The following is a 13,273-nucleotide window of genomic DNA, read 5'->3' on the forward strand; positions in this document are numbered from 1 at the left end:
TGAAACCATTAAAAGCAGCCTCTGGAAAGCTTTTATTTCATGAGCCATCCCTGGCCTACGCCCTTGCCATGCTTAACGGCGTATGCAACATTAACACCCCTGGATGAAAGCGATTCAGCAATTCTTTTGGTTTGCTGGGATAGAGAAGCAGAACATGCAGTGAGGCCTGGGCCACAGCTTCACAACTCTAACTGGTCCCATCAAGCAAGTGGGCTCCCCAGCTGATGGCTGGCCTACCACACTGGTCTGTCTGCAAGCCAAGTACTATATGCCACCTGCAGCCCCATTAAACCAAATGATGAACACTGAGATGAGGAAGGGGGAAGGCAAGAGGGACTTAAGTTACATGTTGGGAGACTGCAAAAAAGAAAAAAAAAAGGCAACAAAAACGTAGGAAACTAGGATAGCTGAAGTTCAATGTTGGTAACTTGAATTCTTCAGTAGTCCATTCACTCAAGCTTTGTATTCATGCAACAGACACTCCTCCTTCTATGATCCCCTTCTCTTAGTTTCAACCTTTTTTCTGCAATACTTATTTTTGACTTAGTACTGTCTTCTACTTTCTGCCTCTAATTCATTGGTTTATACCTTTAACTTCATTCCTTTTAATCTTTCAGCAATTGTGTCCTCTAGGGAAGTTCTTCTCCCTTATCCTTCATGATCCCTTTATCTCCTTTCCTTTTGCCATCAAGTATGCTTCTATGTCTACTACAGTATTTCAAAAGGAAAAGAAGAATAAACATGAATATTATTTTCCTCTTTAATCTCCCTTCTTCACCCTTCTCCTCACTGTATTCAAAATCCTGTAAGGGAGTTTTTTCTTCATATGACTCATATAGCTCTCTTCCAACTTTCTCTTTCATTCCCCTCACCCCAAACAAAACAGTCTTAACTGGTTTGGATGGAATAAAGTCAGTTACTAATGAACTAGATGAAATCAGCTTCCCTTTCTTATCAGTGCTTCTGCCACAGACAACTGTGATCTTCTCTGTTTTCCCTCTGTCAAGATTCTCTTCCCATTTTGCATGCTTACTCCTTCAACATTTTTTCCTTCCTCCTTTCTCAAAAATATATTTCATGTCTTCCTTCTTGTTCTCTCATTCACTTTCTCCTTTTAAATTCTTTCCAGAATCTTATTACTAGCTGCTTCTCAGAGGTATTTTAGCTCTTCTGCTACTATTTCAAAATCAAAATGTTGAAAATTTCTCTCTGGTGTTTCCCCACCATGCTGCTTTTCCCCATTATTTTTCATTACCACCTTTAACAGTCCTTTTTTATCATATAAATTATGCAATACAGGTCCTGTATTGCCCCCTACAGTTTATCAAGTTAAACAACACAAGAAAACAACATCCCTTCTTTTCCGTTATTATGGGATTATTTCTGTCCTGCAAATTCCTTAAATGACTATTGGTCTTGCCCCTCACCATATTTATATTTTGCTACAGCCTAGCATTTTTACTCTTATACTCTCTGTTTCCCTATCTTCTGATATTACTCCTACCCTTCTCCTTACACACTGAGTTTCATCTACAAAGCTTATCGCATTCAACACCCTCTAGTTTTCAATCGGCAGGTATATGCTTCCTTTGCTCTTCATATGCCTTTCCACCGCAATATTATTTGATTTTTTCTCATCAACAATACATTAGTATCTTCAGCTACCTCAGTTCCTAGCTTTGTCTTTACTGTGCTAGGCTGCAAGAATAGATGAAAGATTAGGACCTAATCAAGAATGTAGAATACTGTATAAATATACATGTTTCTAAAATTATTTTTGAAATTCTTCGCATTTGTCTTTATCAAAAGCATTAATTCAGATAACATTGTGTACCTATTTGTCTCCATAAGGACTTAACAGCTTGAATAGGTGCTGAGAATCCATTAGTAAAAGGCTGGATTTGGATGACAACCTAATAGACATATATTTGCTACAGAGGTGAAACCAACACTTTGGAAACATGAAGAAAGGCTCAACTAGTTACCAACTGGATATTACATCAGCTATTACGACTCATCATCTCAACTACCAAAATGAAAGATTTCAGTGCTTCCTATGCTGCTTCAGTGTAAAAGTCACCAGGGTGATTTGGCTTAAAACAATTTCAACACCAGCTGACTTCGTACACTTGGTACACTCTATCCACCACACAGATGCACCTGTGCTCATCTTCCCCCCAGTTCCATCAGCTAACAGAGTGTAGCTGTAGGAGAAGTAACAAATTGTTCCAGGTAGATTAGAACCATAAGATATCATTTGAAAGCATTTCAGGAGATAGCTGTAGCCAGTAACATAGAGCAAACAAAGGTAATACTATGTGACAATCCATTTTACATGAAAATTATCCAGTTCTTTTTTTTTTTTTTTTTAAATATGTTACTTCAAGTTTAAATCCATTAGCCTACCTTGCCCTGGTAACTATTAATACAGCCTTTAGCAGTGACACCCTTAATGATGCAATTTGTTCCTGTAGTTATTTCTTCATACTGTAATGTCAAGCCACTAGAAAAATACATTAAACAAAATCAATTTAAAAATAAACAGAGCATTTTAATTCTCACCTAAAATAGATATAAGATATTTTCAGATATTCCCATGGAAGCTACTGCAAAAATGCCAGATAATTCATATTGAAAGTATCCACTACATGACTCAGAGAAAAAAACCTGACAAATTATTATATTAATGTTACAAGAAGTAAGGACAAAAATGAGATGGTTGAATTACCTAGCTTCAAGAATTGGTTTAATATCAGTTGTCAACTGTGTTGCATGACCAAACTCATCCTGCAATTCCAAAGGAATATTAAAAGGTACTCCAACTCGAAAAGGAAGCTCCAAAAGACCCACTGAAAATTTCTCTGGTTTGCCCTCTAAGAGAAAAGAATAATACATTTTTAGAAGGAATTTAATGTGTTATTGGCTTACTTAATGCAGCAGTTCAGTCAAGCAGTTATCAGCCTCAAAGCAAATAGGCTGTTCATAATTACTTTTGTAACCAAAATCACAGTTTATTGATTGATCCTCTTTTTCAGCTTATACTAATATAAAAGTAAGAGTTAAAACAGAGTGGCAGAAGCTTATGGCATAAAAAAACCCATAACAGGACAGCCCAAACTTCTGGAGTGTTAATATCAACATAGCATCTGAAAATGGACAAATCCTTGTGGACAGCTTTTCTTAAATATTTTATTGCTCTAACTCTCTTAAAAAAAGCATCATTTGTGCAACAAAATATTCTTATTCTACAACTATCTCAAATTTGAGAGACAAGGATGAATAAAGATGATTTGAAAAAGAAGTCTGGGTGCATCTTCCCTGTGAAATGTGGCCCCATTAAACTGCCTCCAATTAGGCATTCAAAAATGAGATGTAACACACACAACTAATAGTTGTATTTTAAAGTCTTTGTCATCATTTGCACTGAGCAGTACAAATCACAGTAATGTTTTGTGGAATCAAACTTTCTTGGCCAAGTGGCTGCTAAGAAAAGGACTAATCTAATGCTGACCTCAGTGGTTCCTATCAAATAATTTTGGACTCAAATTAACAGCTACTTTCAATACCTACAGATGTCATTATCAACAAATTTCTTTTGCACAAGAGGTATGAAAAACCCTTGGGAAAGGGAAATTCTTATATTTTATTAGCCAGAATTATTATAACAATACAAAAAAAAAGAAGGCCTCAATTTCTAAGTGTTTACAGCTTTATTAAAATTTACAAGTCAGTGATAAAACTAGAAAATGGACAGGCAAAATAACAGCTAAAGAACTTCTGCACTGTCACACTGAATAACTACCAAATGGACATGTGTCTGAATTAAAAGAACAAGGCCTAAGAATTTTTAAGTTAGGTAGTTCAGGTTTAACTGGCATTTTTGACTATTTTGTAGCTTACCAGGAAGAACCATAAACACTGAACAACAACCAGTTGTCAAAGAAATCAAATAAACTGTTTCTCAGATGAAAAAGTTGTTGATTTCAGTTTAGATTTTAATTCTTCTGTTCAGGATTTTTAGAATCTATATACATAAAAGGTCATACAGACATTGTTTTATGTTTTGGAACATTTTGGAATGACGAAGAATAGCATTTACGGCTGTCTCTGAGACAAAACAAACCATAGAAAAAAATCGAGACTTGAAATATTCACTTTTCAAGACTGATGATCATTACAAACATTAAATCACTTTCTGACTGATGAGGCAAAAATGCAGCAGTAAAGAGCAGAAGCTGCTTTTGAAACCCCTTGTATTAAAAGTATCAAATTACTACTTCATCAGATTTTCAGAGTACATATTCATTTCCAAGGAGACTTGTTATGAATTTTTATAGCCAAAGAAACCTTTTTAATTGCAGTCTGCCATGCTGGGGTCAGCCACAATGCTATTGCAAGAGAATTTTTAAAATACAGAATATAACTTCGCAACTTTAAAGGTTCTCCTTTTACTTTGATGAACAGAAATAGAGAAGGGGGAGAAAAGGTTCATTTATTTAGAGAAAAAAGGTACTTCTGTAAAGTTCTAAGAGAAGAAAAATCTTGAGACTTGAATGACAGATTTTAGACATTTATTTAAATAACTACTCTTTTCAAGTAATGCCAAACATTTCTTCTTCATCATACAAGAATACTTTTGTCATTCTGCAGAAGCTTTTAGAATATCCTACAAACAACTGTTTTCTGCCTAAATGGTTTGTATCTAGAGCCTCTTATTTTTTGGAAGAATAGGAGGCTACTGAAAGCTTCTATTCTTTCTACATTTTCTAGAAACAAATGCGAGCTTCACCTCCTGAATCTGCCCTGGAAACAAGTATTTTAACATCAACTGCAAAGGACATAAGTATTTTTTGTCTTTTTTCCTCCTTGCAGAAAAAAGTTAGGCTTGTTTTTTTCTAATTCAGAAAAAGGCAAAAAAATCACTTAGTGGCAAAAGGACCAAAGAAAACTCTTCCTTTCAAAATAGAGACTGAGAACCAGAGACCAAGAGAAGATCCATCCTTCTAAGTAAGTAGACCACAAATCTTTTCACTTCTATATGTACGCCTACTTACATAAAAGGATAGCTATTAGTTATCAGACACATCAGGAGAGGTATAATCTGTAGTCAGCATACGTATTTGCAAATTGAATCTATTTTAGCAGGTGCGTAACTACAGATTTTCTTTAAGATGAATTATGATGTACAAAATCACAAAATACAAAAAAATCTTTAAATCCTATGCAATGTTATATAACATATTCCTTTACAATTTAAAAATGGATTGTTTTTCATACTTCTGGACAGAAAGGGCAACTTGAATGTAACCCTTTTTCATAAATATACATCTATTTTTCCTGAAAATGAAGTCTCTTCAGTAAAAAGGAATAAAACTGCTTCAGAGAAAGGCTTATAAACAAACTGAGCTGCCACCAACAGATAAATGCAGACAAAGAAATTAGGAAATAAAATTAACATCTTAAGAAGATGAGAGAAACCGGACTAGCAATGCAGTACCAGACGCACAACATAACTGTACATTGTATATCTTACAGTATTCAACAGTGTCGCTAAAATTAGAATCTAATAATTATTTTGGGAGAGGTGAACAGTCATATGCTATTTTAGGCCATATATATATGTATGTCTGATGTCACTCTCCTTTGCCATATACTCTGAGATACAGATTTCAATATCGATATAGATAGGCAAGGGACAGTGACATCAGACATATTGAAAAGGATTATTTTAATTCTAGTATTCTAATTAATATTTTCTGATAGTTAATCCAAATTATACTACTAATAAAATAATAACATATATTACACCCATTATAATCAAACAAGTACTTACTGTTTTGCATAAGGTTCTTCTTTTGATTAAAAAAGGACTTCGATCTCAACGTGCATATTTTAAATGCTTAACCTGCTTTTGAATTAATTCATTTCTCTGTATGGTATATGCATGAAAGCTGGCCTAATGAGTATTAGTTTTATGAAAGAATACTGATGCTAATGGCATGAGACATAGGATGATTCTAATTAAGCTAAGGTTTGAGTAAGCTTGTTTGTTTGTTTGTTTTTGCTAGGCATGTTAAGAAAGTTCACGTCAGGAAAAGCTTTTGATTTCATTAACATTTTACCTTTTTGTGAAACTGACGGTATAGCAGGACCAACATAACTGCTATAAGTGAGATCAAAACCAACCAGACAAAAAAAAAAATCTTCTCTTGAATCTACTTCATATTTGACATACAAGTATTACTTTATCAAGGCCGAAAGTTACCTCTCACTAAAACATGATTTATTTTGATACACCATTGTATATCAAACCCACCAAAATTAAAAGAAAACTGTCATGACTGGAATTTATCTTACCTATGATAGTAAATTTAAATATTTTAGATGGCAGAGGCCTTCCTGCATAAGTGTCTGCATTACTTTCATTCAATACTACTTGCAGCTTCAAGGTGTAGTTCCCAAGTTTCTGAAGATTTTCTAAACAGAAATACAAATACATTTAGAAATAAAAAAGCAGAACTAAAAATAAACTGAAAATATTGCACAAGTGAACTCACCCATTTTTTTAAACCAGTACGGCCATTTGCCTCCATGCTGACTGATATGAGAAATTATTTCTTTATTCCCAGTGGGTGCTTAAACAAACAAACAAACAATTACTACATATACTACTACTTCTAAAATCTAAAATCTACTTTAGATTTTATACTATAATTCTTCATTTTTTCAAGTATCAATACTCCAATTAAATGCAAAAATAATGCATGTCACTTATAAATCTCACAAATACAAATTCTGTTTCACAAGTAATCACACTGATCATAGCTAAAAAAAAAAATCTAATTCCCATACTAATTACAAATTGCTAGCCTCAGACACATTAAAATGAAAGCAGCTTTGTAAAGCTGAATTAGCTCTTTGGTTATGTTATGTCCCCAAGTAAGTCTGAGCACTATAGGTCATGAACTCCATACTGGCGACTGACCAACTTCAAAATGACAATCATAAGTTAGCTTAAATGTGAGCAATGGTAAAAAACTGAAGTTGACTGAACATATAATAGGAAAAAAAGAACATTTCCTATTTTGTTCCACATTATTTTATCTGTCTTTACAAACACTTCTGCAGTACAAAGACACATCCAAAAGGGAATATATTGAAACTCTGGGGCAATTTTTTGTGACTGGTGCTACAATCTGCAGGAATGACATTTATTGTTAAAACTTCTCAGGAAACATGAATACATTCGTTTTTTGAAATACAATTTAGAACATATACAGAATTGACTGCAACAAGACTATACAGAATAAAAAGAAGGACAGTAAAAGATATACCTTGTTCTCTAGGTAAGTACAAACAAGTGTAATTTCACATCCTGTTCTTCCACCAAACTCCATACATAACATAAAGCAATATTTGTCAGCTCTGTTAAGTATATTTCTTTGAATATGTAATTCTGGAAGTAGTGGGTTATGAAAATAAATTTTAATAGTACTTTATAGAAAGAAAATTTCTATATAGAAAGAGAGCTTTCTATGTTGGTTTTTTTTTTCCTGTGGTAGTTTTTAACACTGAGAAAACTTCTCAAGTGAGTACAATTTTCCTAATGAAGTGTCAACTGCCACCAAATTAAACTGATAGTCTCTATATATTATGCAAAATGCACACTGCAGAAGAAACACTTTGGCAAGACATTTCACCTTTCTTCTTCTACTTCCCCATTATAGATAATAATACAAAGGGTCAAATTTATCTATAGTAATTGAATAAATTCTAATACTTCTGTGCATAGGGATAATGAAGATGACAGTAAAAGAAATGGGGTCTATGAAGAGGACAAGTGTTAAAGAAAAAGAAAAAGAAAAAGAAAAAGAGAAAAAGAAAAAGAAAAAGAGAAAAAGAAAGTCTTAGGGGCAGGGCTGTTACATTCTAAAATTCTGTTCCGAAAGAGCAGTATTGTGTGAGAAAGTTGTCAGGTATGTCCAACATTGTTGTTGCAGTCTGTATGACGAGCAAGCACCCCAACATTTTATTGGAACAAGAGATTAAATTATTTCAGTGGAACTACATCCAATTATCTGGATCTTCTTTGACTATGTCTCCATTTTTTTCCTTTGATAGAGGGAAAAGCCCTTCCTACATACACTTTATATTGGCAGTGATCAGTGGAGTTATTAAGACTTCCCAAACACCATGTTCTTTTCTTGAAGCTTTCACACAAATACAAAATGTCCAGAATCCAATTCACAGGCATCTATATGATACAAAGATATTACCACAGTTTTCCTGCAATCACTGAGATACAGAAGACTACACTTAGTACAAACTATGTGCACAAGAAATAAAAGTTTTCATACACAGTGGTTTGTCAAAAATGCAAACCTGTGGTTGAATTGTTCAAATTTAGTTGTTTTTTTCTGACACAGAAGCACAAGAAAATTCTCACCTTGCAACTTAAAAAATATCTATATTGTCTGAAACCTTTTGGATTCAATTGTTCTTCTGGAGGCAAAAGGCATCTTTTACTCAAGGGACTACTACCGCACCATTGTTCACTCCTCATATGAACAAAGTTTCCATACACAATGTTCTGAAAAAAACCCCTTCACTAATTGTGCCTTCTATGATATATTACAAATCCTTGGCACATATGAACAGAGAAAAAAACTCTATTTAATTTTGTTTCTAATGAGTGATTAATCAGTGTCTTTTGATAGCCACAGCCCTGCTGTACCGGAGAATGCTGTTGTGTGCGTGTGAAAGAGAACAGTGTTCTGAATAGCATTTCCTATGGTGGTTTACCGGAGGGAAATGTCAAGATAATCTTTTGGTCAGAGTAACAGTCAACTAAGTTCTAAAATAAATACTTCAGTGATGAAAACAACTTGATGAAAAGCTCAAAAACCTGAAAAGACGCCTCATGATTGCCATAGTACCTACTTGAATACTTTAACAGGGATACCTGCAATTTCATTATGTAATTAGGAGTGATTTACAAGAATCTTCTAAGATAGAAAAGGTGAGTGGAAAATCAAGTTCTTTCACACAGACTTGAGTCTATTAAGGGAAGGGGGAGGGAAAGAGAGAAAGATGCTCAGAGAAATACTCTTACTTTTTTGCTTTCAGATCTTTCCTTCCCAGAAAGATACTCAGTGATTTCAGAATACAGGAATTGTGCTGACCAACGTATTACCCATAGTATCTACTGAAATGACAGGTTTTGCCATGTAAAAATATATACTGACAGATAAGCAAGGAGAATGAATACATGCTTAGGAGAAAAGTCCAAAGGCCCAAAAGGTGGGAAGGCTTGCACATGCAAACCCACACAGAATTTAAAGTTTGACTCTTCCATCTTCTACAAAATTGTAATTTAATTCCCTACAAATGCCACGCTCACATTGTGTTCTGAGAATCCAAAGCCTTTTCTGTGTGCTCAGTTCTTAAATACAGTGCAGTGAAGCCCACATTTTCCTTTTGCACAGCCCCTTTTGAATCTCATTCAAGATTCCACATAGATTACTTGTCTTACTCTTTCTCTCAACCTTAAGCCTAATTTTAGGCAGAGACCTACATAAGGGCCTCCAGCCATCGCACTGAAAGGAAGTTTCTCTTGGCAGCCCATGCTTTCCCTGGGCACCCCCTTTCCAGTCCCACTCCGCATGGACCACTAGGTTTTCTCTTTTTCTCAAGCCTAACCCTAATTTTAGTCTGAAAACTAGTTAATGTCTCCAAGGTATGGCCCAGACAAGTTTATGATATACTGGTTCTCTTGTTGGCTTTTTGCTGGGCCACTTTGCTTTGGCAGCCTCTTTCCCACTCCGTTCAAGGAGGACCATTCTATGTCCTCATTCTCTCAAAACTAATCCTAACCATTCATTTTTGACAGAATTTTAGACAATGTCCCACAGCCATGGTCCAAAAAATTCCCACAGTCCCATATCCTGGCAGCTTGCTCTCTCCTAGGGCAGTCCATTTCTGGCCCCACAGTGACTGCACTTCTAAAGCTTTCTTTTTCTCTCAAACCTAAACTTTGTTTTCAGTCTAACCTTTAGACAAGAACCACCCAGGCATGACTTCAACAAAAAGTTTCTCAGATCCCAGCTCTCTCTGCAGCCTACTCCTTTTTAGCAGAGCCTTTCTATTAACCCTAATGCTAATTTTAAACTGAGCCTTAGAGAAAGTGACCGCTTTAAGTACAACTGATAGCTTTATATAAGAAAGAGTTGGGGTTCGAGTTTGACAAGTATGCCATACTCCAGCTGCCACTTGTAGGACTTATTTATTGTTCACCAGGAAAAGAGCAGGAAAATTACATGTGATTCCTCGGTTAACTACAAAAGAAAGTTAAGACAGGAGGCAATAAAAACGTCCATGAGCAAGTTTCAATCCATGAATCAAAGTGGTCAGGAGACACGAAAGGTGTGAAGACAGAATTTTTGGTGATCAGAAGCAAAGGGCACACTTAGTTTTGTTTCTCTTAGGAACAATGCTGACAAAACACAGTATTAAAAACGCTATGTCTTCCTCAAATTTAGACATCCTGAAGTTAGGATGGTCTACCTTTGTTAAAGGCTGCTTGCAAAACACTGACTTGTCCCCTACACTGTTCGCAAATACAATCTGATATTCACTATGCGAGCACATATTATTTCAATCCCAGCCACTTGTTGCCCCAGAACCATACCTTGAAAAGTGGACGTGCAGAGCAGACAGTCCCTCACACAACAAGCAGCATTAAAATACCACGTTTTTAAAACATATAGCCTTATAATACAACATACTACACTGAAGCTTACACTGAAGCTTTCACTTCACTTTCATTCGGTTTCCTTTGACATACATCATTATAGGAATCTTGGTGCTTTAGGAAGTTATTTTTACAACTCTCTTATCAGATAAAGGAATTGTTTTTTCCTATTGTACATGGGGGCAACAAGGCAAACAAGATTGAAAAGTTTCTATAAATTTCAGGCATATTGAATATGTTTACTCACATGAACCTTGATTTTTTAAATTCTGAAGTGACTTAAAACTTAGTATTGTGAGATACTAAGCAAGTCCGGTCTCTAGTTTTATGCAATTCATGTGAATTGCTACGCTAATTACAGAACCAGTATCTTTTTTTAACCATACTCTCATGCATATTAAGTAGATAGCCTGAAATTGATATGCCCTTCTTATATATGATGAAAGGTATAGACATCATACAGCATTGAGACATTTTTCTTGAAATGTGTCTTTGGAATGCTACATGAAGCTCTGACAGAATATTATCCTTAAAATTTAAAGTTATATAGGTCTATCAAATTTGAACAGAACATATTATACAATATGTGTTCTTTAAAATAATAAAGACTAATTTAAATATACTTAAGTACTCACAATGTAAAATAACCTTGAGTTCAACAAGAAGTTTCTTTGAGCCTCCATGGCTTGTACCAGGAAGTTTTTGCATGGCTTCTCCTTTTTTATTCAAGATTTCTATTCTTAATGCTCCTGTATTTAAAAGGAAAAGTGATGGACTTTTAAAACACACAGTTTAAAAATGATTGGTGATTTCTCCATATTTCCTTTTTAACAGGAGTAAATAATATGATTTTACATTGACATTTTACTTTTTAGTGTTTGGAAGGAAAAAAAATATACCTATTGGTGTACCAGCAAATCTTGTTTCATTTGGTAATAACTCATCCCCTTCAGGCCACGTGACTGACAATTTGTCAGGAAGTCTAGTTAAAAAAGGAGAAACAATAGTTTTTCCATAAGTTAAAAACCAACATAATTTATCTTTACTAGAATGTACATGAAGCTATTTTGGGGAAAAAAAATTCAGAACGATTTCTTATTTTAGAGTTGAAGGTTTTTTATTTCTACTGAAACAGCTGACCACTTCCACTTGGGAATAAAACTGAACATTTCTTTTGTTCCTGAAGCAATATTAAAACTGTTATTAGGAACTTCACAACTATTGCAATTTAGAGCTTACCTTGCCATTTCATCCTCTATGTATTTTTTAACAGCTTTTTCAGACACTGTTCTGTCAAGTTTTGAGATTGGAATAGTTTTCATTTCAGCATACAATGCCTGAGGTTCCTGAAAAAGTTAAGTCTAGTTATAAACAACCAGATTATAAAACGCTAGAGAAGAAATACCTCATTATCAAGGGGACCATATAGGTAGACAAATGCTAACAAATGCTGCCTGGTGACTCTGCAGACACTGGGCTAAAATACGTTGAAAACACCAGGGTTAAGAATGGTGACATACAGCATACTAGTGAGTCCGACTGTGACACCGCATGTAATATGCAAATTTAAATTAACCACATGATTATGAATAATCATTTATAACACGAAATTTACATTAAAACTAAGCAGTTTGATTTTTTCTAGACTGCCAAAACTCCAAAAAATAAAATAATTTTCAACACGTATTTAAAAAACATATAAAGAAGTCTGATCCAGGATTAAATTTAAAGATTCCACAGGCATATGAATCATTTTTATATTTGTCTTACCAAAGCAATTTGAACCTCTCCTCCAGTAGCAAATATATCCCCATCATGGTCTCCATACAGAAAAAATTTCTCTATACTTCCATAGAATATTGGGAGAGTCTTAATAGTTTTCACCTGTAGAAAGATAGCAATTAAATTTTGTACATCACTGGTATTGCAAACGCAAGTATAGTATTTGCCTTTTATAGGGTTCAAACGCTCTATTAACCCCCCCCCCCCCCCCCCCCCCATCTGTGAGAAACTAACTTACCAGCTGCCCAGTTTTGTACGTTTTCCCATCCCACTCTATGGCAGAGTACACTGTCCAAGGGCTCTGCATCCTTTTGGATGGCAAATCAGTACGTGTAGTTATTCCTTTAAATACTGTGAATTTTATCTGTTTGTCATATTTCTCATGACAGTCTTTGAGCCACAAAGCAAATTCTCTATCAATTTTCATTCGCTGCTCCTGTAAAGCAATTACAAAACACATATACACTACTGCTGTATTACAATATGTAAATCTGAATTTTAGAAATATGAACAAGTATAGGACTACAGCAATACTGTACTCAAAAACTGGATTCTCCAATTCAGAAATAGTAACACTACAGCACTCCTGGAAAGCTATACTTCAAGCCATAGAAAGCTTACATATCTTACTATTAATTTAAACAAGAGTTATTCTTATGAAGACAGTCTTTCCATAAAAACAGTCACATAATGACCAGATAAAAATATTGCTTATCCTTAAGAAAATACAAGAAAAAAGAC

The 13,273-nt window shown here is 34.7% G+C and overlaps 1 protein-coding gene across 3 annotated transcripts in view; it reads right to left on the minus strand.

Annotated features, from left to right (window-relative positions):
- The window catches only part of SMCHD1 (structural maintenance of chromosomes flexible hinge domain containing 1), an 87,863-nt gene that overhangs the window by 43,097 nt on the left and 31,493 nt on the right, over positions 1-13,273 (minus strand). For all 3 annotated transcript variants that reach the window (XR_010387907.1, XM_064507260.1, XM_064507259.1), the window contains exons 13-21: positions 12,771-12,968; positions 12,521-12,634; positions 11,990-12,096; positions 11,650-11,732; positions 11,386-11,499; positions 6,558-6,635; positions 6,358-6,477; positions 2,729-2,873; positions 2,407-2,503 (exon numbers count right to left, since the gene is read on the minus strand). Coding sequence is in view for 2 of the 3 variants with exons in the window: in XM_064507260.1 (XP_064363330.1) it covers positions 2,407-2,503; positions 2,729-2,873; positions 6,358-6,477; positions 6,558-6,635; positions 11,386-11,499; positions 11,650-11,732; positions 11,990-12,096; positions 12,521-12,634; positions 12,771-12,968 (1,056 nt within the window). In the remaining variant the exon portion in view is untranslated. The remainder of the gene's footprint in view (positions 1-2,406; positions 2,504-2,728; positions 2,874-6,357; positions 6,478-6,557; positions 6,636-11,385; positions 11,500-11,649; positions 11,733-11,989; positions 12,097-12,520; positions 12,635-12,770; positions 12,969-13,273) is intronic.

The sequence above is a fragment of the Dromaius novaehollandiae genome, chromosome 2 (assembly GCF_036370855.1).
Source record: "Dromaius novaehollandiae isolate bDroNov1 chromosome 2, bDroNov1.hap1, whole genome shotgun sequence".
In the NCBI taxonomy this organism is placed as follows: domain Eukaryota; kingdom Metazoa; phylum Chordata; class Aves; order Casuariiformes; family Dromaiidae; genus Dromaius; species Dromaius novaehollandiae.